At 40.7% G+C, this 22,048-nt stretch overlaps 1 protein-coding gene and 1 pseudogene across 2 annotated transcripts in view; one reads left to right on the top strand and one right to left on the bottom strand.

Moving 5' to 3' along the window:
* Positions 1–272: 272 nt before the first annotated feature.
* Positions 273–22,048, bottom strand: part of LOC146472436 (neurobeachin-like protein 1) — a 54,909-nt gene continuing 33,133 nt past the window's right edge. The window contains exons 26-33 of one of the 2 annotated variants that reach the window (XM_085119776.1): positions 21,097–21,425; positions 20,296–20,568; positions 18,960–19,183; positions 9,505–9,731; positions 8,449–8,806; positions 5,984–6,195; positions 4,665–4,972; positions 273–3,680 (exon numbers count right to left, since the gene is read on the bottom strand). In XM_085119776.1, coding sequence (XP_084975902.1) covers positions 3,554–3,680; positions 4,665–4,972; positions 5,984–6,195; positions 8,449–8,806; positions 9,505–9,731; positions 18,960–19,183; positions 20,296–20,568; positions 21,097–21,425 — 2,058 coding nt within the window. In that variant the 3' untranslated portion in view covers positions 273–3,553. Of the gene's footprint in view, positions 3,681–4,664; positions 4,973–5,983; positions 6,196–8,448; positions 8,807–9,504; positions 9,732–17,625; positions 17,890–18,959; positions 19,184–20,295; positions 20,569–21,096; positions 21,426–22,048 lie in introns of those variants that run through there. The other variant, XR_014866628.1, reaches the window with a different exon arrangement.
* On the top strand, positions 10,347–17,616 carry LOC146472437 (uncharacterized; annotated as a pseudogene).

The following is a 22,048-nucleotide window of genomic DNA, read 5'->3' on the forward strand; positions in this document are numbered from 1 at the left end:
TTTTGCCCACTTTCCAAATCCTGAAATTTTGAAGTGGGGTCGTGCGGCTAGATTTAGGGTCCGTGGGTCATTCGTCCATTCAATTTTCAATTCAAATTATTAAAAATTGAAAATTGATGTCAATTTTTCCTTTTTCCTCCCTTTTTTGTTGATTTGGCGAAATCAACAAACGCGTAAACACTAACATTTTACCGTTTTCACTTTTATACGAAACACAAATAAACACCTAGACTTCTTATTTCTGTGGTCAGAATTGAACAGAAATCAAACAGTTTATGGTATATTCATTTATTGGCAGGAAAACCATTGTCACGGTCTTGTGTCATCGACGATTACTTGAATGTAGGAGAAAGTTCAAAATTGAAAATTGCAATCGATTTTCAATTTTTGTTTTTTTGGCGAAGAATTACATGTAATCAATCGTGCGCACTTCAAGTGACAAAAGGTTTCCAAGAGTGGATGGGGAGATGAAGTGCTTTGCTGTGTTCCCCAGTGCGTGGCGGCCTTGTGTCGTAGAAAACGTAACACGACAGCGACATGATAGAGACCAAACCGAGAATCAACAGAATGCGGCAACCGTGGACAGCTGTTTAATTTCGAGCTGGTTGGCTCTCGTCAGCACGGTGCAGCACAGCAAAAAGTAAAACACCAACGCGAGTCGAGTGGTCTACCAAATGCACGTGGTAGTGATTTCGGATGGGCCTAAATTCAGACATCCGTCCAGGTCATAACGCGTAAGCACGAACAACGGACAAAAGAACTGAAATATCATGTCGCTGTCGCAATTGGCCATGTACCTTTGAAGGAAAGTTTTGCTTTTCTCATTTAACTCAGCGGGAATTTAACAGTCTTGAGTAGTCTACCACTATCTCCGGTTAAATATGGACGACGTAAGCGTCGAGTACGTAAAAGATCTTGTTGTGACTCAGCGGAAACACACTCTGAAGTCAGTTTGTTGCTAAAAGAAGCGTATCCCGTCAGATGATGAACTGGACTGAACAGTGCCACCAAAGACATTGTTGCTCGGGTTCGTACGCTTGAACAACAAAAAACACCTTTTATTTTATTTGTTGGTTAGTCTTCATCGTTTGTAGATTTCTTGCCAGAAATCCAACTTTTCAGTTTGCTCCTTTTTGTTGGGGGCGGGGAGGGGGGGGGGGGGGGGTGTAGGAAGGGTGGTTGAGCGGGGAAGGATGCCGATCACGCGGAGAGAATTTGCGTATCTACTACTCTTAACATTTTGAGAGAACTCACTTCTATTATTACAATATTAAAAATACTCAAAAATATTTCTAATCTCCATACTTGCACAAAATATTTTGGAGTGCTCGAAGATGTTCTAACGCGAATACAAATTCACAGAAAAAACTTTTGATGTCACTCCGTTTTTTATGAAGTATTGGCGCAGCAACACTGAAACTATTGAATTTATTTTATCAATCGTGTAGAGCATGAACCATATTGAAGCTTTGTCTTGCTATTTCCTTTATTTGAATATACAGACCATATTCTCCGTCTTGAGAAGCTTTGACACTTGCCAGAACTAGTCTAAACGTCTTCAGTCTCTTTCCACTGCAATTTTAATTGCCCTGGAAATCTTCCTATTCATTGAGATATTAACAGGTAAATATTGAAACAACAAAAATAGACCTTTTCAATTTTTGCCACAACGAGAGCTTCAATCTCTTTTTGTTTCCTTCCTCATTTCTACAAACAGGAGCTCAGGTTGATGTGAAGAAAAAATTGAAAGAAAAATAAGACACGGAGTTTAAAAAAATATATACATTTATTCTTCAAATCTAAATACAACTACTTACAAGATTATATTGGGGGACTGTCCATTTTTTATAAGGGAGGGGACTGTGAAATTTCATCCATTCAATCTTAATTTTTTTACTGTCCTCTCCACCCCTCCCCACTTGTAATTGTTTTGTTACAATGACTCCCCATTCTCACTAGAACCGCATGGTCCCTTAAATAGTGTTTAATTGCGCATATTACCAACTCTATGCCATTAATAATCCTAATAACATTGTGCTTGTTCAGAATAGTTGACAAAGAAGGCTATGGGTGTCCGGTTTCATTTGCATAAACAGGAGTCTATTGTCCGGGGCGAACAACTGCTGTATATTTTGAGTGATGATGTTTTCACAGATTTATCTCTTTTGAGGATCGAATTTTCTGCGAATGACTCATTCCGCAGGAGTTTCTCTAACCAGTGAGCAAAATGTAGAGATGCGAATAGGTTATTTGAGAAGGAGAAAGAACGATTGGCTGCCGGACACATGCAGACCGGAATCTACATTTTGACGGGAAAAGTAATCTAAAACCAGTCTAAAAATAAACCAATCTTTGAAAACGCTGTGAGATAAGCTTAGTATGGGTGTTACACGCTCGGGGTTATGGGCTCATGGCATAAATTACAAAACAATATTGACTAAGAGCGGTTTTCAATAGGCCCTTTTCATGATGACGTCATTTGACTACAATTACCAGAATTCATTTCGTTTTCCTTTTCAAATTCAAATTTTGTAATCCCAGTGGACAGCAGAGAACAATAGCTCTAATTAGCATGAGAAAACAAAAAACTGAAGGATTCTGGTAGTTGTAGTCAAATGACGCCATAGTGAAAATGTCCTATTGAGTGTCGTAAAACCAAAACAAAAGTAATTACCCTGACCAATCACAACAAACGGAAACAGCGCTATGAACCAATCAGAATTCGAAGCAAATACACGTAACCGGCGACAAGCGCGGGAAAACGCGTGCAAACAAGTCATGATTGGTTTTGGTTTTCCTTCTCATTCGTTGAGAAAGTGGCGAGAGTTTTGTAAACCAATCACAGAGCGAAGTAAAGCAAACGTGACTTACTTTCGACACTCAATTGAGAACCACAGTGTACAACCGATTGGCTGGGCACTTCTTGACCGACACATTATTCTGAAAAAAGCTTAACAAATATCCAATCTTTAGCAAATACTCACAGTTGAGTTCAATTTTCATTTTCAATGTGTCTCAGGAGAAAAACCAAATATTCTGTTTTGCCCTCACAGCGGGAAAGACAAGATTGTTTACTTCTCTGTAAATTAAATTTCTACAATTTTCAGTCACTTAACGTGATTTTTACCATCATATATTTGCATTTGGGGTAATCCAGTTTATTGCCTAGCAAAGTCTATATATAAGTTCCTATCCAAAGCTAATTTCTTCAAAACCTGACTAAACACTCAAAATATAAAACTACAATACTCTAATACCTAGTCTCTGTGAATAAACTCACGAAAAGGTAGACTTGTCTAAATTATGCCAGGAAAACGTTAGCAGACGCGAGATTCGCTCGCTCTGCGCGCCTCACCCGTGCTTTGTTTTCACCAATCTCTTCTTAACAGAAAACAGCTCTTTCTTACATTTTAAAGAAGTTGGCCATTTAAAAATTGCCATTGGGGCCATTGCATATCACGAGAAAGTAAAGTTTTACTACCGAGGCCGCCATACAATCAATTCTCCGAAATCACGTGACAATCACGTGATTTTCTATGATATGGTGACGCCACTAGCTTTCTACAGCAATAACAATAAGCTTTCCGTCTTGAACGCAAACAAAGATGTGGGTGCTATCCCTCGCCAGCGAGATAGAGCGAATTGGGACATCGAGTTTCATCTCTTTTACCACTTGAAAACTGAAATCGAGAAGAAAAAATAAATAAGCTAAATCCCTTTCGTTTCCCGCAGATTAAGTAAGCCAGGTATATTATCATGATCGCGACTTCAGCCTTTTCTCGATGGAAGCAAAGTTTGAGTCAACAATGTTCAACTTCTGAGAAGAAAGATTTGCCTCCGAATTAAATTTTCTCGAGCCGCCTAAGGCAGTTTAACTAGGTCTAAACACACACATAACGCTGGTTCTGCACGAGCAAGTTTCTCTTGACAAATTTTTTGACAATTTTGACTTGTTCCGTAAGGGGGAAACACGTTTCCCTGAAACTGTTTAAAAACTGCCATGAAGACGCAAGAACGAAAAAATTGACAAATTTATACAGTAGAATCCCGCTAACTCGAACCCCCTGCCAACTCGAACAAAATCCAATTCCCTAGGACGGATTTGATCCCATTTTTTCAGTCATTTACTATCACCTTACTCTTATCTCCCCACTAACTAAACCTACTTTTACTCTCTCTTGGCTCAAATAACTAGATAACCCGAACTCTATTGTAAAACCGTTGGTCGATAAATCTTAAAACGTCAGAACATACCTGATTGACGTGTCGAAACATATTTTTAACGTACTTTCGATGCAACGAAACATCCTTAACTAGATCTCAGCCTTTGTTTTGTCCTTTATATGTTTTTAAAATTGTAACTAAAATTCCCAAACTAAACGTTAGCTAACATTCTTAACTAAGGGCTGTTATAAAACAGACTTATTACACCCAAGTGACTCGTTATTGTGAAAGAGCGATACAACCACGATATTTTACTAATTTTTAACAGAATACTTGAAATTCAACAACAACCCCGGCCCGGTAACTCGAATTATGTTTGGATTCAGAGTCACGTTTACGACAAACGTATGTAAGCCTAAAACGTGTTGAATGTAGAATTGATCAAGGAATTAAAAACTTGCACGTGTGCAACAAGCCTAAAAAGTGAAAAGTTATATCACCTGTGCAATGCTCGGATTGCAAGTCTTCCCTTAGCATCTCCAGTAACAACAAATTCACCACAAATGAACATGTCTGTGATGTCTTCTTTCAATGTAGCGTCTTTCGACAGAAGTTTTCCATTGATTGAATATCTGCACAGAACTCTGTTCGTCTCCTGTCCGCAGAATACCACGATATTACCATATTCGGACAAAGCTAGGCTGGTCACGTGACATGGCTTCAGCTGTTGACAGGGTTCAATGCCCATGGGTCTTAGCGTGACTACATACTCGCCTTTTCTCGCGGTGTAGATGATACAAGTGCCATCCTGGTTAAAAAAAAAAAAAAAAAAAACAGGAAAAAACTCCATTCAACACTGTCACTGCCAAGTTACAGTGGAAAAAGTAGAAAAAAATGTCGCAGAATGCAGTCTTAGATTTCCGAAAAACAAGCAGCGGTACGAAGTAAAATACTTAAACAGGAATTTCCGGTATCAACAAGAACTGTCCTGGCTAGCTCACTTTCAGCTGTCAACAACCATCAGAGCGTAAACAACTGACAAACAACATCTTCAAAAATGCGTCTTTTTCTACGACTATTATTGATAAAACTGGCTTAGTTTTCGGAACAAACCCTGTTAAGCGATTAAGAAACCAACGAGTCTTATTTTGCTGGGCTGATATTGAGATTTCAAGGACGCTTGAGTCAATAAGGTACCACGACTGAACAACGTCTAAATTTTGTATTTTACACCCCTAAAAGTAAGAGAGGAAAGAAGGGCTTGCACTTTTATAGCGGAACTTCTTGTTTAAGGGTAAAGCCGCACCGACCTAGTAGTCCATTACTTCCGGAGCTTATCCCAGTTTCTTTAGCACCAAGTGGCTACTCCCCTCTGGATGGAATACTACTCCATCACAAGTTACCTTCCCACCACCTAGTCAAGTGTCTCCGAGAGTGAAAATCTTACAGAGCAGTTCTCATTTGACAAGTCACACTTTAGGATTTTATTCACAGACTCGGCAGTTAGAACTACCTTAAACAGGATAACAAACAGAACCACAGGAAAGTACTGCTCAATAGTTTACATTTGAATGGTCACACTTTAGGATTTTTTTTTTGTATACAATCCAAAGATAGAACCTTATCCAGCTTCATTTAAATGGTCAAACTGTGTTATTTCATATACTGATTTTTTTTTCAGGATTCCTTTTCGCAACTGCTCAAGTTCCTTACATTAACTGCGATGGCCTTTCATGCTGTTAAAAGGTATGCAAATAACTGTTTCACAGATGTTTCACGATCTTTCGAACTCTCTCCAACCTTAAACATTAAAACGCACCTGAGAACCGCTGACCGCCATATCGAGCTCCCATTTCATGACAACGCACGTGATTGGCTTGTCATGACCATATAAGGTCTGCAGTGGCGTACGAATCACCTCCTGAGCCACGCCTCCTTGATGAGTGATTCCCCACAAGTGGCACGTGCTGTCACGTGATCCAGTGATCAGGTGATGTCCATCATCATCCAATGACAGGCAAGTAACCACGTCTATGAATAAAACAAACTTGATGTTACAAAAGGTAATTTTCATGCGCCTTGCCTGAAAGCTAGGCTTGTCTTCTTCTTTTCGCAGCGTTCTAAGATACGCTGCAGTGTGTAACATGTATTCTGCACTCCTCTTGCAATGTTGACGTCATCATTGAGTTGCAAATTGCGGAAAAATTGCCTTGTGTAAAAGCACATCAAGCAACTATTTTCAACTTCAAATCAAATATCTTATTATCCACTCCACCCCGAGGCTTTTTCGAGATAATTTAAAACACTGCGTGGGGGACTTTGCCAGACTGCTTGTGGCGCAGTTCACAATTAATAAAGTAATAAGTTATGAATGCCCCCTAATGTGAAAGATAGACACTACGGGGGGTCACTGCACAGATTTGTGATGTCCTTAGTGGTTCTTTATGTCCAACATAGTCAGATTATGTGAAAGCACTGTGAGATGGGACCTACGGTTTATCGTCCTAATCCGACAAGACTGGAAAGTCTAACCATTTGCAGATATCAGAGCTTCCAACTCTATGTTTTTTCTTTGAAGTTCCATGCAGCTTGTTACGAGCATAGACCTTCAATGGAAAAAAAAAACTGAGTCTCCGACGGGAGCCGAAGTCATGACGCTTTTCAGGGATAATTTACAACGCTGTGTGGGAGACTTTGCCTGACTGCTTGTGACGCATTTGACAATTAATGAAGTAATGAGTGACGAATGCCCCCCTAATGTGAATGTGAATTTAAGATAGACACTTGGGGTGGTCACTGTCAGAGACTAGTGGTTCTTTTTACTTCCAACAGAACCAGATTGTATGAAAGTACTGTGAGATGGGACCTACGCTTTTGCTCCGTTTTTTATTTATTTATTTATTTTTTATTTATTTTATTTCAAGCTCTATGGAGCTTGTCAGGAGCATGGAACTTCAAAGAAAAAAACTGCGTCTTCGACAGCAGCCGAACTCATGACGCCTGTTTAGTGTCGAATGGTTGTAGATTAGCGAGTGTCAATGTACGAAAAAGTCAAATTAAATTTTAATCATAGGGGAAAGAAGCAGCTCCACAGAGAGTACTTTTCAAGATCTTTCATTTAATAATAATAATAATAATAATAATAATAATAATAGTAATAATAATAATAATAATAATAATAATAATAATAATAATAATAACAATAATACGTGGAGGAAAATACTTCTGAATTAGTTCTGATAGATACGAGGGGGCTAGACCATTTAAACATTTAAAAGTCATCAAAAGAATCTTAAAAACTATGCGCTCTTGTACTGGTAGCCAATGCAGAACAAACTTATCATGACCAGTTCCCTAGGTTAAATATTTGTACCTATCTGTCGGCCCTAGAGTATCGGAGCTCGAATCGTAGGCACATTTTGATATCCAACCTACGGCCGATTCGTTAATGTGGAAGTCGGCCGAACTCCAAAAAATCTGTTGAGGTGGACTTGCACTGTAACATAACTTCTCAATCCGACCGAGTTTCATCATCAGAACCCGGCGTCAAAATACACATCTGACTTTCGCACTCCGATAAGCCTGGTTTACACGTACGACGCAAGCATAAGAATAAGCACAAGCACAAGCACAAGGATGTTTACACGTGCGATAAGCATAAGCATAACGTGACATACGCAAGCGCAGAAGCAGCCGAGATTTGATTCCAACATGGCGGAAAATGGCAATGCATGAGTAACTAGATTGCACGCTGACAACTTGTCACTGTTTTTCAGTTTCCTTTCCTTGCGCCGTCCCGGTTTACACGTACGACGCAACGACGCAAGCATAAGCACAAGCACAAGGGAATAGAAATCGTTCCATTTTCTTGTGCTTGTGCTTGTGCTTATGCTTGCGTCGTTGCGTCGTACGTGTAAACCGGGACGACGCAAGCATAAGCACAAGCGCAAGCACAAGGCGCTTATGCTTGCGTCGCACCGGTTTACACGTGGGTTTCTTGTGCTTATGCTTATGCTTATCGCACGTGTAAACATCCTTGTGCTTATGCTTGTGCTTATGCTTATGCTTGCGTCGTCCGTGTAAACCAGGCTATACTGTCAACAAGTCGTACAGCGTGTAAATCACACTTTGCAGTACAGCATATTAAATCGGGGCCAATAATCTCGAAAAAACTACCTTGCCCCTGAAATCCATAATCAAAGTCAGGTGATTAACGCGGGCCGACGAATCTTAGCGTGTAAAATGGCCTAAAGGAGATAAAGAGCCACCTTCAAGGACACGAACCTGTGTGTGCCACAATCCTGCTGACCTGACTCCCTTTTGTAGTGAAAACTCTGAAGCTGTTGTCCCAGTGGCCAGCGGTTATAATCAGCTTGGCATCATGGGTAATGGTAAACAAGCGCGATGAAATGTGTAAGTCAGGGATAAACGGGCCCGCGATACAAAAACGTCGATGATGGTTGAGTTCAAAGGTGAAGGGTTTCCCCCTGGTCTTGGAATAAGGCAACCAGTCTTGTAATCCCAGAATTCCACTCTGGCTGATAGTGATCATGTGCTCGGGCATGCCTGAAGGGATCAATGATCTGGCGGCGTACACCTTGGATACTCTGGCAAATGCCAGAGGATCGCTCGCGTCAGACACCTGTGAGCAACATAAGGGAGGTTAGTTAATTAAATTATAAGAATTTCGTCGGCATTGTGGCGTATTTTGCCGGCTAACATGGAGAATTCAGCGGTGAGCCCGCAGCTCTCAGCCAACGAGAAACAAGAAAATAACATAGCCAGCCAATCAGAACTGGAAACCATTCGACTGTTCCGCCATTTTCTTGCTTGTTTAACTGTAAGCGCTGCCATCTGCAAAAAATTGTTTTGAGCCACAAAATGGCAGAAAAAGACCTAACGAAGAAGCAAATTCTCAGTTGTCTCAGCTAGCTAGAGAAGTGGACTTACAGAAACTCGTGGGCGATGGTGGATATAAGGAGAAGACTACAAACACGGTTTAAGAAGAATTTTGATGCATGCCACGCTCAATACTAGAAGAACAGAAGCAACGCTTCCCATATCCAGAAAACCATTGAGGAGTATTGTTCGTTTAGGCGCATAACAGTGATCAGCATCAAATTTCTCTTTGTAATATCAATGCCTATTCCACCCCCGAGGTCATGAGAATTAAGGTTAAGATCACCCAAGGTGAATTTTCTTGATGTTTTAATAACTTCTGCCCAGCGCTTTTATGAGAAAAGTATGGGGGCAAGATAAGAGAATTTGTTCTTTGATGTTAGGGGTTCAAGGGTTAATAATGGGTTCAGTAGCAGGTTTTACCAAAGCACAATAACTTACAATCTTGAAATAAGTCTTCAACTTATCCAAGTTCTCAAACACATTTCCCAGCGTTTTGCTGGTGACCGCGCTCTTTGTTGCTTTAAACTTTGCGGCCTCCTCTTCAGACATGCGCTGTGGATGAGGCTGTGTGAGGAGCTGGGAAGGAGTCTGGCCAAAGTTGTTGATCATTCCCTCAGTTGCTTTTCGCTCGGCTGGGTCTGTGATGGCATCGAGATCCACAGCACCTATGACAGAGAAGACGACAAATGAACGCGAGAAAACTCTAACACTGAAAGATTTGACACTGGCTGAAGATAAGTTTAAAAACGATTACTCAGTAACTTGAAATTCAGTGACTTTTTTAAACTAAGTAAAAGTAACCGCACTCGGGCTAACCACTCTTTCAAACTGGAAATAAAAGCGCAAAGAGTAATTCTTACAAATACTCTTAACACATATTGTACACATTGTTCAATGGAATAACCTATCGCAGCAGGTGGTAGAGGCGGGGACTTTTTAAACTTTTTTAAGCAAGATTGAAATCTTTTTTTTTTAATGTTAATCGCGATGATTTCTACTTTTTGCATCATGGTTTTTATCAAAATTGTAATTAGTTAATTGTCACCTGCTTCGTTATGTACACATAAAATACCGATTTTGTTTTTTTCATTTTTATTTGAGGGACCGTTATAGGGTTAACATCGTGTTTCCTTTTTAAGATGTACTTTAATTTACTTTTAGTCGACATCCTGAATATATATACATATATATATATATATATATATATATATATATATATATATATATATATATATATGTATGTACGTACGTACGTACGTTGCATGCATGCATGCATGTATGTATGTATGTATGTATGTATGTATGTATGTATGTATGTATGTATGTATGTATGTATGTATGTATGTATGTATGTATGTATATATGTACGTACGTACGTACGTACGTACGTATGTATGTATGTATGTATGTATGTATGTAAGTATGTATGTATGTATGTATGTATATATGTACGTACGTACGTACGTACGTACGTACGTATGTATGTATGTATGTATGTATGTATGTATGTATGTATGTATGTATGTATTCGTTCGCTCATTCTTCCGCTTGTGCGTTCGTTTGCGTTTCTGGTTGTTCAGTTGTTCCTCCGTTCTCCCAGTTCTCCATGCTATTCATGAACATAAACATGTTATAAACAATTAAATTAAACTACGTAGTAATAATCAAAGCAGGGGGGCTAGCAGCGAGGCCTGGAACCGAGTTTGTATGATCGCCCCAGTTAAGAAATTTGGCCGAGCGAGACTAAGTACCGATTTTTTGATAAACAAACATGGCGGCGATTTTATGTGAAGGCGCGTCTGTGCGGATTCGCAAACAATTTGGCTATTCGACGTCCAAACATTACAGGAAAGTTTGGGTCTCTCTTTTACCTGAAGTTTGGTCATCAAGAGGGATCACGGGTGCAAATTCTGCAGCGAAAAACGAAAATACTGTAACCAACGACTAGCTGACCCACACAGTTCACAGGGCTAGACCAGTAAGACTTCTTCCATTCCACCTTATCGTTACCTTCCCTATAGATTTTTTCATTTAAGTACACTGTAGAATCTCCTCCCTTTACAGCAACTACCCACTGGGAGTCAACAAACTGTGGATGTTCTGGTGATCTAATTCTCTGTTTTGCTTAACCCTTTCACTCCCATGGGAAATGTCGTATTTTTGTAAAACGGCAACTGTGAACCCCTACACCAACTGTAATACACCAATTAAAAGGTTTTATCTGGGGCATTGAATAAATCATTCCAGCTAAGACAAAGGAAGTAACAGAAGAGAATGAAAAGTGTTTAAAACGAGAAAATATAAACCTTAAAATACATCTCACTTCTCGTATACACTGGGTATACCCCTAAACTATAGCTTAATTTGCAGACCTCAGCACATAGCTTCTTGTCAAATGGTGACTTGGTCTTAAAAGTGTAAGACGAAAAAGTTACAAAAAATGGAGGGGTGGCTAATCATGTCTTATGTAGGAGGGGGGTAAGATTTTATGCTTCCATTGTGCAGATCTCTCCAAGATCTGTTTGGTGTCCAAATTTGATACAAATTGACCCAATATTGGGCGTGTAATGACTTTTTGTGCCATATGGCGCTCTTGGGAGTGAGAGGATTAAGTTAAAATGTTACTGTCATACTCTCAACAACAGATTTTTCTTCTCTAATCTCTTCTAAATGGTGAGCAGTTGAGAGGTGATGTTAGCAGCATTTTGCTCTTCAACTTTGCCAAGTGAGTCACAAATATTGACTTTTGAATTCATTATGTATGCTTGGTAATAAATCTCATCATTTTAAAGAGGTGAAGTTATCTTTCATTACTTTAGATTTTGTCTGTCATACCTCTGGGGTGAGAACTGGAACATAAAAGAGGCAGGGCGCAGCAATACTCCAGCCAGTCATTACACTGTGCAAGTGCGTGAAAACGTGCAGTAATTGCAAAATTTACAATTCTCGGTTTTCACGTGACGTCACCAAATTCTAGAATTCAAAACTGGGAGGCCTACAAAATTTTTACCTTCATTCGAGGAAAGATTACCTAAAAATATGTCTGTTCACAATTTCTTAGCTCGATGTCGTGCTTCCTTTTGAAAATAGAACAGTTTCAATTTCCGAGTTTCCATCGTGCGTGACATAAGGAGGACGGCCGTGAATGACTCTTCGGGTGATTTTCAGCATTCTAAACAATTTAAGTTTGAGGGGAAATATTGATCTAAACATTCGAAAATTCACAAGGGCGAACAAACCTCTTTTCTGGCAAAAGTGAACTCCAGATGTTTTTTCGTATTTCCGGCCGCCATGTCTGTGCCCCTCAGAGGGACACAAACATGGCGTCTCCATACTAAGCTCTATAAATTTATGTGGAACATTTTGTTAAATAACTCGAGTACGGAATGCCGCACAGACCTGACAGTTGGACAGATGCCTTATTTATTTATCCTCTATCCCATGTCAATTTCTTGACTTCATTCATGGAGTAGTTTCGATTTTTTTTTTCAATGGCGTGACAGTGAAAACCGAGAATATGCTAATTACACTTGACTATGTTACACAATATGTACCAATTAAACAGTATTGCAATATGTTACAGTTCTGATGTATATTGTCATGTTTTGATGACATAATTATACTGCAGAGTAATGTGGTCAGCTGGGTTAATCCTCGAGTTGCTAGAAACACTTCAGTAATCAAGGGGTGATAATTTAGATTGTCTTCTTTGAAATGGCTGTTCAATACATAGAGAAACCATGGTTGATTTACCATCCCGGGATCTATTTGGTACTGTATCTCCCTTGCAGTTGGGTTTTAGGGTGTATTCCCAGTAGCCCCATTTTGGCATCCACCAATGGGGGAAAACCACCATACCGATACAGGTGTTCATGGACATCTGTATTGTAAAGGGTGACAGGTAATACAATAATATTTACATGTACCTTCCAAGGTTTCTGCACATGCATGTGGTTTCTGCAAGATCTCAGTGTACCAGTACATTGTTCACCCGCTGCTACTAAACTCAACTTCCCAATTTTTTGCACGAGAGAATAAGGACCTGAATGTCTTTTCACGTAAGTTAATCTCCCCATACAGACAAGAGACAAACACCCTTGCAACCGCTCATACAAACCTGGTAGCTCTATTCACAATAATGTTGAGCAATCTTCTTCTGATATCTTTATCAGCTCCTTTATCAGCTCCTTTCCAGTTGCAAAATTTTCTTATCTAAAAATTTCTTAAGGACTCAAGCCGTTTTCCTTGTGTATGCATTTAAACAATTTGTGCATTAAAATTAAACTTACAGGAATAACTGTCGTCACGCAACATTTAAACAGAGGGAGAATTCCATAAAATAAACATGCTGTTTCATTCGTAACAACGCTTTCAACAGTTGATACGCATAAAATGTGGGACAAATACTTTTAATACGCTTACATTAAAGTTCCAAGCCGATCTTGCGAAATAAGCTTACATTCTGGGCTTTCGCGATGACAGTCGTGAAACACTGCGTGGCTTCTAGTTTCTTCAGAACTGAACAACAACCGAAATTGAACTCTACTATTTTGTCGACGTACAACATCTTCCTGAGACGACGAAAACCATAATCGTTCGCTACACTACAAATCATATTCTTCACCACATACACTCGCTGAAAACATGTCGCTCGCAATTTCATTGCTGACGACTCTACTAACCTAACACAAAGCTGGCACCTCATTCCAGCGGTCTTGATTAATCGCAGTGTTCAAACTTCGTACTACCGCAAAATAACATGCTAACAGTAAAGTAACAAGGACTTAATACGAATGCGTTTTCCACCGTCGAGTCGCCACAGAGCATGAATCCTTCGCATTTCGCGCATGCTCGTTACGGTTTTCGAATGATTGACAGATTTCTTTACTGGGGCGATCATCACTTTCCGAAAAGCGGCAAGATCAAAGGCAGCTGCCAGTCCCCCCTGAATCAAAGATTTGAGAGTGCGTTCAATGATATCGATCCCAGGCTCTCTCTTGTTTGCCTTGCTGGTGATTATGTCGTCCGCCCCGCAAAATCTGCGTGGATGCCAGATACGCGTCCCAAGATAAGATCCATTCATTCGTTGATTGTCCCATACAATCTCGACTCCAAACGCAATTACGTCGAAAGCAGTTGATTCTTCCTCACCATTGCTGACGTCACTACGGGACCACGTGAGATTGCGCGAGCAAGCTTGCCCTCAATGTGCGGCTTCGTTTGCCAGGACAAGACGTTATATGTTATCTTCTTTTACAGCGTTTTAGGCGAGCGAAATCTCTCGGCGTTGTTTTATTTGGTTAGTTTTCTGGTACAATTACCTGAATTAACGCTGCTTGTTTGGCGAATTGGAAGTTAACCGTTAATTTTTACACCACTTCGCAATCGAAGGTGTGTAATGGCGGAAACATGTCCGTTGAGGAGTCCTCCAAACATGTGGAGGAATTTCCTGAACCGAGGGAAAAGGACAAGCCATTAAAAGAGAAGGCTGAAGTCACTCGAGAGAAGAGGAAAACAGCTTCTCAGTCCAGCTCTTCAAAGACAACGTCCGTTGTGAAGAACGACTTCATTGAAAGCGTTAAAGCCTCGATCTTCGAGAGCATGGTTGAAGGCTTTCGACACATGTCAAAGTCATTGTCTTCGGACATTGCAGAGGTTCTCTCGAACGCTGGCAATCCATCTAAGCGTTCACATGACGATCGCTTATCTGAAAGCGACTCGGAGGATGACCAAGGCCCCGCTCGAAAAGTACCACGAGTCGCGAATGCCACGAACAACGAGTCCATTGACTCGCTTTTTCCTGAGGGTAGCGAAACGAGCAAGAACAGTGAGAAATCTGAGGAAACTGTCGAAAGTGATTTTTTGGAGTCCATTGCCGCTGAATACGATCTTGATGAGGCATATTCAAGTGATGTGGACCCAAAACTCGCAAAAATAATAAATAAAATGATCCGGACAAAGTTGTCTGATGAGAAGTTGAAAGAAAAAATTTGAAACTGCAGCAGACGTGGGAACTGCAAAAATGTAACAGGGACTAAAGTCTGGTCTAAAATTAGATCAGGCACGAGGAGTCGAGACCTGAAGCTCCAAAGACTCCAAAACATAATTCAGAAAGCAACGATCCCACTGTTCAAACTTACAGATCAGTGTATGAGACTTGAATTTTCTTCCTTGAAATTGTCAGATGAAAATAATGCTCGAACCTTACTGGATGTCATTGCCTTGTTGGATCATGCAAATTGTGAGCTCATTCAGAGACGACGAGACCTGATCAGACCTGATCTGAACAATCAGTATCAGCAAATTTGTACTGAACATGTTGGCTTTACTGATTTGTTGTTTGGGAATGACCTCCCAAAACAAATACAAGACATTAGTGCCACCAATAGGGTTGAACAAAAGCTTCAAAGTAGTACCAAGGCCAACGATCACCACCGCAAACCTTACTTTTCAAAAAACGGCCAAACTCCCAGACCGCACCCCAGCAACCGAGGACAACGCTGGCAAAAGCCACTCACTCCATTCCGCAAACGGCAGGAGAAGGTGGAGCAAAAACAGTAGCAATCCACAGTGTGTCGGTGAGTAAAGACTGTAAATTAGTGGATTCAAAAACCCAACCTGGGATATTTAAAGCCGGAATGATTACAGGTTGTTTGTCAAACTGGGGCAAACTTACAACAGACCCACATATTTTAAATATGGTCCAAGGATGCAAAATTGATTTTGACCAGCTCCCTCACCAGAGGCAGCCACCTTGCCAACACCAACTTAGTCACAAAGCAGCTGAGACAATCAGTGCTGAGATTGAAAAATTAGTTCTTAATGGTGTTCTCTTAAAATCTTCACACGAGGAAGGTGAATTCCTATCCACTATCTTTATGAGACCTAAAAAAGATGGAACTCATCGGATGATCCTCAACTTAAAAACGTTCAATAAATTTGTGGCATACCATCGTTTTAAGATGGAGTCATTGAAACATGTTAATAGCGTGATCAGGCCAAACTGTTTCATGGCGTCTGTGGATCTCATAGACGCATATTATTCAGTACCTATCCACCGAGACCACCAAAAAGATCTAAAATTTGAGTGGCAAGGGCAGCTCTACCAGTTCACTTGCTTACCTAATGGTTTAGCTTGTGCCCCTCGATTATTTACGAAGTTACTCAAACCTGCTTATAGCACACTCAGGAAACAGGGTTTTCAGTCAGTTGGCTATATTGACGATTCCTATTAACAGGGTATCACCAAGCCGGAATGTGAGAATAATGTTCAAGCCACCACTGAATTGTTTGATAGTCTGGGCCTTTACGTTCATCACAGGTCCTAGAGTTTCTAGGTTTTGTCTTAAATTCTGTGACCATGACTGTCACTTTATCTCATGCCAAGGCAGAAAATATCAAGCAGGTTTGCAAACATCTTTTGACCACAACACAACCTACCATCAGGGAAGTGGCAGTTGTCATAGGCAAACTTGTGGCCAGTTGCCTGGGGTTGCTATGGGACCCCTGTTCTATGGGCAGCTAGAGAATGAAAAAAACTGCCGCCCTTAAGTTTCATCTTGGTAATTTTGATGAAACCATGGTACCGTCGCCTACTGCAGAGTCAGATCTATAGTGGTGGGTTCAGAACAATGGAAAGGATTCTTAACCCATTTCACCAGATAATTTATGTTACACTCTTAATACCGATGCATCCCCACAAGGAAAGGGGCTGTTTTTCAGGGGCAATCATCAGGAGGCCGCTGGGCACCTGCTGAAGCTCACCAGTATATTAGTTGCCTTGAATTAAAAGCAGCTCACCTGGGATTACAGTCCTTCTGTAGAAACTTGTCTCATACCCATGTGAGAATTTTTGTTGATAACACCACAACAGTTTCTTACATCAATAATATGGGTGGCACTCATTCGCTTGAATGCAACCACATTGCTAGAACTATTTGGATGCGGTGCATTGCACGGGATATTTGGCTATCTGCTGTACATTTGCCAGGAAAGTGTAATACTGCGGCTGATATAGCCTCCAGAATTTTTCATGATCAAACAGAATGGAAGCTTGATTCCAACATTTATGTGTCGATCACACAAGCCCTGGGGGGCCCCATCTATTGATTTATTTCCATCTAGGCTTATTTTTCAGACTTAGCCTTACACAGCCTGGCATCCTGACCCTGGTGCATTTGCTAAAGATGCTTTTTCTGTTGACTGGGGGGAATACTATTTTTATGCTTTTCCTCCACTTAATCTCATTGATAGGGTACTGCAGAAGGTGGAAGCCGACCAAGCCTCCGGGATACTTATTGTGCCACAGTGGACAACACAGCCATGGTTTCCAATTTTGATGCGCCTCCTTGTTCAGGAATCTCTCATTCTTCTTCGAGGAAAGAAAGTGCTCCAGCTGCCATTCAACCCCAATGCCCTTCACCCACTCCACCACAAGCTGACTCTGTTATCTTGCAAATTGTCAGGATGTCTTTACAAAGTCAAAGACTTTCAGAGCAAGCTATTGACATTGCCATGTCATCATGGCGAGAATCAACAAAGAAACAGTACATGACCTACCTTGCGAGATGGCATAAGTGATCCCTTGCAACCAACTGTAACAGATATTATTGAATTTTTGATAGAACTTTTTCAATCTGGCACTGGATATAGCTGCTTGAACACAGCTCGGAGTGCATTGTCAGCTGTCATTGTTTTTTCCAGACAATACACCTGCTGGGAGCCATCCCTTAGTTGTAAGATTCATGAAAGGAGTTTTGAGAGGAGGGCCATCGCACCTTGCGCTCCCTTTGTCGGTACCCATCTCTCCCCGCTTCGTGTGCCCTGTATAAAGATGAAGACAACTGGGGACGAGTCAGGGACGTGAATGTTGTGTTACAATCTTTACGCAAATTTGAGCATGTTCGTTAATTATTATTGAGGGAGCTCTCTTGGAAGCTCACCATACTGTTAATGTTATTGTCAGGTCCGCGTATTCAAACTATACACCTGCTAGATATTAGGTACATGACCTTGACAGAGTCTAGTTGTTCATTTTCTATTTCTAAACCAGTGAAACAAACAAGACCTGGTGCACATGTACATGACCATGTTTTCCAGGCATATTTAAAGGATCCTGGACTTTGTATTGTAGCGTGTCCACAGGAGTATGTCATTCGTACGAAACCTCTCAGAGGAGAAGAAACTCAACTTCTCATAAGTTTTGTAAAGCCACCTAAGGCCGTTTCGAAAGATACCATGGGAAGATGGGTCAAGTGTGTTTTGGCAAATGCTGGTATCGATACAAACCAGTTTGGAGCCCACAGCACTCGTTCAGCCTCAACTTCGGCTGCAAAGAAGTCTGGTTTGGACATAGCAACCATCATGAAAGCTGCTGGATGGTCAAATGCATCTACTTTTGCTCTGTTTTATGACAAACCCTATGAAAGTCCTGATGCTAATTTTAGTCAGGCAGTCTTATCTAATGTTTAACAGAAAGTTTGTATGCAACTGTTGAGGTGTCATATTGTACTTTGACACGTCTACTGTTCTTACATTAAACTTGTTGCTTTGATGTTGTTGTCTCGTAATGACCTTGCTTTAAAATCTCCCGTGGTCCCGTAGTGACGTCAGCAATGGCGAGGGAGAATCAAAAATTAAACGAGCTTACCTGTAAGTGAAATTTGATTGTGATTCTCCTAAGCCATTGCGTAGGAACGAAGGGATTACGTGGTTCCTACGCAATGGCTCAGGAGAATTACACTCAAACATCACTTACAGGTAAGCTCGTTTAATTTTTGATTAAAAGCTGTAATAAAACATTACGAAGAGGTTTCTTCACGTTTTAATACTTATGGCTGCAATGCTTTAGAGTAAGACTTCTTCTCTCTCTTCTAATCTGTCACGGCTCTCACCTTCATAAGTGTAATAGGAAAATACATTCAAGGCCTCAGCAGCAGCAGGACCTTTCTGTTTGTAACCGAATATCAAGTCAATCCACTCGTGCAGATGTACTGACACGTGATCAGACTCTAACGCCTGCCTGTGCTTGTACACGAAATCTTCAGGCGAGGACGCCCAGCGCGGGAGAATGACGTCATCAACAGCCTGCCCACATTGGAGGTGACCGAGATCAAACCTATGAAAAGATTCAAGTAACGTGAAGTATTTGTAATATTTGAAGCTGCATGTCCACCTGTGACATAAGGCTTGTTTTCCAGTTCATTTGTAAATACCCCACATAGAAACCAGCACATACATAATATATAGCTGTTTGTGATAAAAATTTAAAACCGTTACGTTATGTTACGTTGCGTTACATTACGTTACGTTATGTTATGCTACGTTACGCTAAGCAATCAGAAGATTGTGCAAAATCAAAAGTGGCTTTCGCTGACACCTGACATTGGCTCAAACCCTTGCTCGAGTTTCTCTAACCAATTGCTGACCATTTGCTGTTTCATCATCTAATTTGGGACGAAACCAACACCAGCATTAGTTTCGCTGTGTTGAGGAGGAGGGGGAGGAAAATCTTCCTCCTCCTCATTTCTTTTGTTCCCTCCTCCTCTCGTAAAATAATATGATGACACTATTCACAATCCAATTTTTTGGATCTGATGTAACCGTTTCCGATTACGTCATCTCCACCCACCACCGGGTGACCTCACTAGTTTATTTTTAGATTGTTATAGTTTTCGAAGACGTCAGTCCCTCGGGATTATGACGTTACCTCCACCGCATTATATTTATGAGATCAAGACAATACGTTATGACATCATCATCGGCGTTAATTTATCCCCCCTCGAAAAAAGAGGCCTAAAAACATCCCTACCATACTTACTAGTAAAAAGGCCAAGTTTTAGAGCCTTGTCTTTTAAAATAGCAAATTTATAGTTGCGATCAGCCTGAACAATTTTTAGACGTTTGTGTGGAAACGGGCAGGTTTTAAGGAACGATATCTTTGCTATTCAATTAAGAGACAGGACTCTTAAACCTGGCCTTCTTACTGATATCATTGTGCTCTGTCCAGCAATGTGAGTAGGTTTTCGTTACCCGGTGTACATCAAAATTTTAAATTACCATGATAAAGGTCTATGCTATAAAGTGGTTTCCAATTGCGTGCCGTAAAACTAAAACCGAAGTAATCACTCTGGCCAGATGTAAAAAACACAAGGAACAAACAGTAATGAAAAACCAAAGCAAACGCGAATTACTTTCGACACTCAATGGAAAACCGCTCTTTTACTTTACCTGTTGGAGTTGACCAAGAATTCTGGGTAGTAGAAAAACTCGGGTGTCAATTCTTTTACGTCTCTTCCCGTTGAGTAAAGGAAATCCCAGGTGGATGGGATGCTATGAAACTGTCTGTCCGCAAAGTCAAATTGTCCGCTCTGCAGTTTAATGTGAAGCGTACTGAAAGGTTCCACGCGTAACATGTAATGAAGGACTCCAGCTGAACTGGAGTAATGAGAACCGTAATGAAATTTAGGGATCAATCCACTGGGATCCACAAAAGTATCGTATCTGCGGAGTGAAGAGTGTACAAAAGTAAGGTATCTCTGACCTTAGAGAAACAAAGCGGAAATTAGTAAAAAAAAAAAAAAAAGTACTGCTCGCTAGCTTTCATTTTAATGGTCAAACCTTAGGATTTCATCCACAGACTCCAAAGTCAGAACCACCTTATACAACACCACAGGAAAGTACTGCTAAGTAGCTTTTATTTAAATGGTCACACTTTAGGACCTCATGCCCACAGACTCAAAAGCTAGGACCACCTCTTACAGCATAATAAAAAGCACCACAGGAAAGTATTGCTTAGTAGTTTTCATTTGAATGGTCACATTGTAGAGTTTCATTTGTTCCTCAGGCTCTTTAGCCAGCAGTTGGTTGCCAGGAAATCCTTCGACTGAAAGCTACTGAGCTGTACTTTCTTCTGGCAAAATCTGTTTCCTCAATTTTCACCAAGTCGTGACTGAAAATGAATTTAGAGAAAAATTTAGAGATTAATAACCTAAGGAATTTAAAACACTAAAATCAAAAGAAACAAAGTACTTCTCTCTTATCGCCTCTACCCTGTCCGGATTAAGCGCCCCTATAGGCTTGGACAGGTCCCTATAAACGGCAGGGTCATCCAGATGTAACTCCTCCGAGGTGTAGTCTACAAGCACCCAGGGGAACACGGGGTACTGACTCAGATCATTGTAGGTCCTTCCAGAGATGGTGTTCAGCTGCATAAGGTACTCAAAATTGGATATCTCTCTGTGTACCCACTTGTCTGTGAGCCCGGAGGTCCTAAGGAGGTTTGCAGGAGATCCGGCACCGACGTAGTACAAATTGCGCGGACGGAGGGACGTGATTTTCTTGTACACTTTGTTGCGAATCTAAACAGGAAAGTCGCATTTTAAAAACTGACGGTGATGGAAGCCTTACTTCGCAACTTTTCATTTTCACCGTGTTAAATGATTTAGTTTAGCTTGTTCCAGGTGTCCTGATAACAATAGCCTGCAGAACAGGTGTTATTTTTTTTTGCGTTTTTCAGGCGAGCGGGAGGGCGAGTCATGCGTGTCTCGCACTCTGCGCTCGCCTGAAAAACGGAAAAAAAAAAACAAAAAAAACAAAGGCTGTTCTGCAGACTATGATAATAAAGACTTATGCAACGACGACGGCGACGGCAGACGAGAATGACAAAAATAAATTGCTTTTGCACATACGTTATACGTTTACATACACTACCTTACTGTCGTCTGCAAAATTATCAAATTATCGAATTATCTAGTTGGTGCTGTAGAAATTCGCTGCTCATAAACCCAGACAAAACAAAGCTCCTGTTTGTGAGCGTTCCACGACTCATAAGGACTTTACCTGCCGTTCTACCAAGTGCGACAATATTGGGAACAGAAATCAAGCCTGTAGCTGTTACAAAGGACCTGGTTGAGCATACAGATCAAAAAACTCTGATCAATCTATCTGACGAATGCTTTCGTTTTAAGTAAATGATTTTACT

This window comes from Pavona decussata, unplaced genomic scaffold, assembly GCF_977016875.1.
Source record: "Pavona decussata unplaced genomic scaffold, jaPavDecu1.1 SCAFFOLD_100, whole genome shotgun sequence".
In the NCBI taxonomy this organism is placed as follows: domain Eukaryota; kingdom Metazoa; phylum Cnidaria; class Anthozoa; order Scleractinia; family Agariciidae; genus Pavona; species Pavona decussata.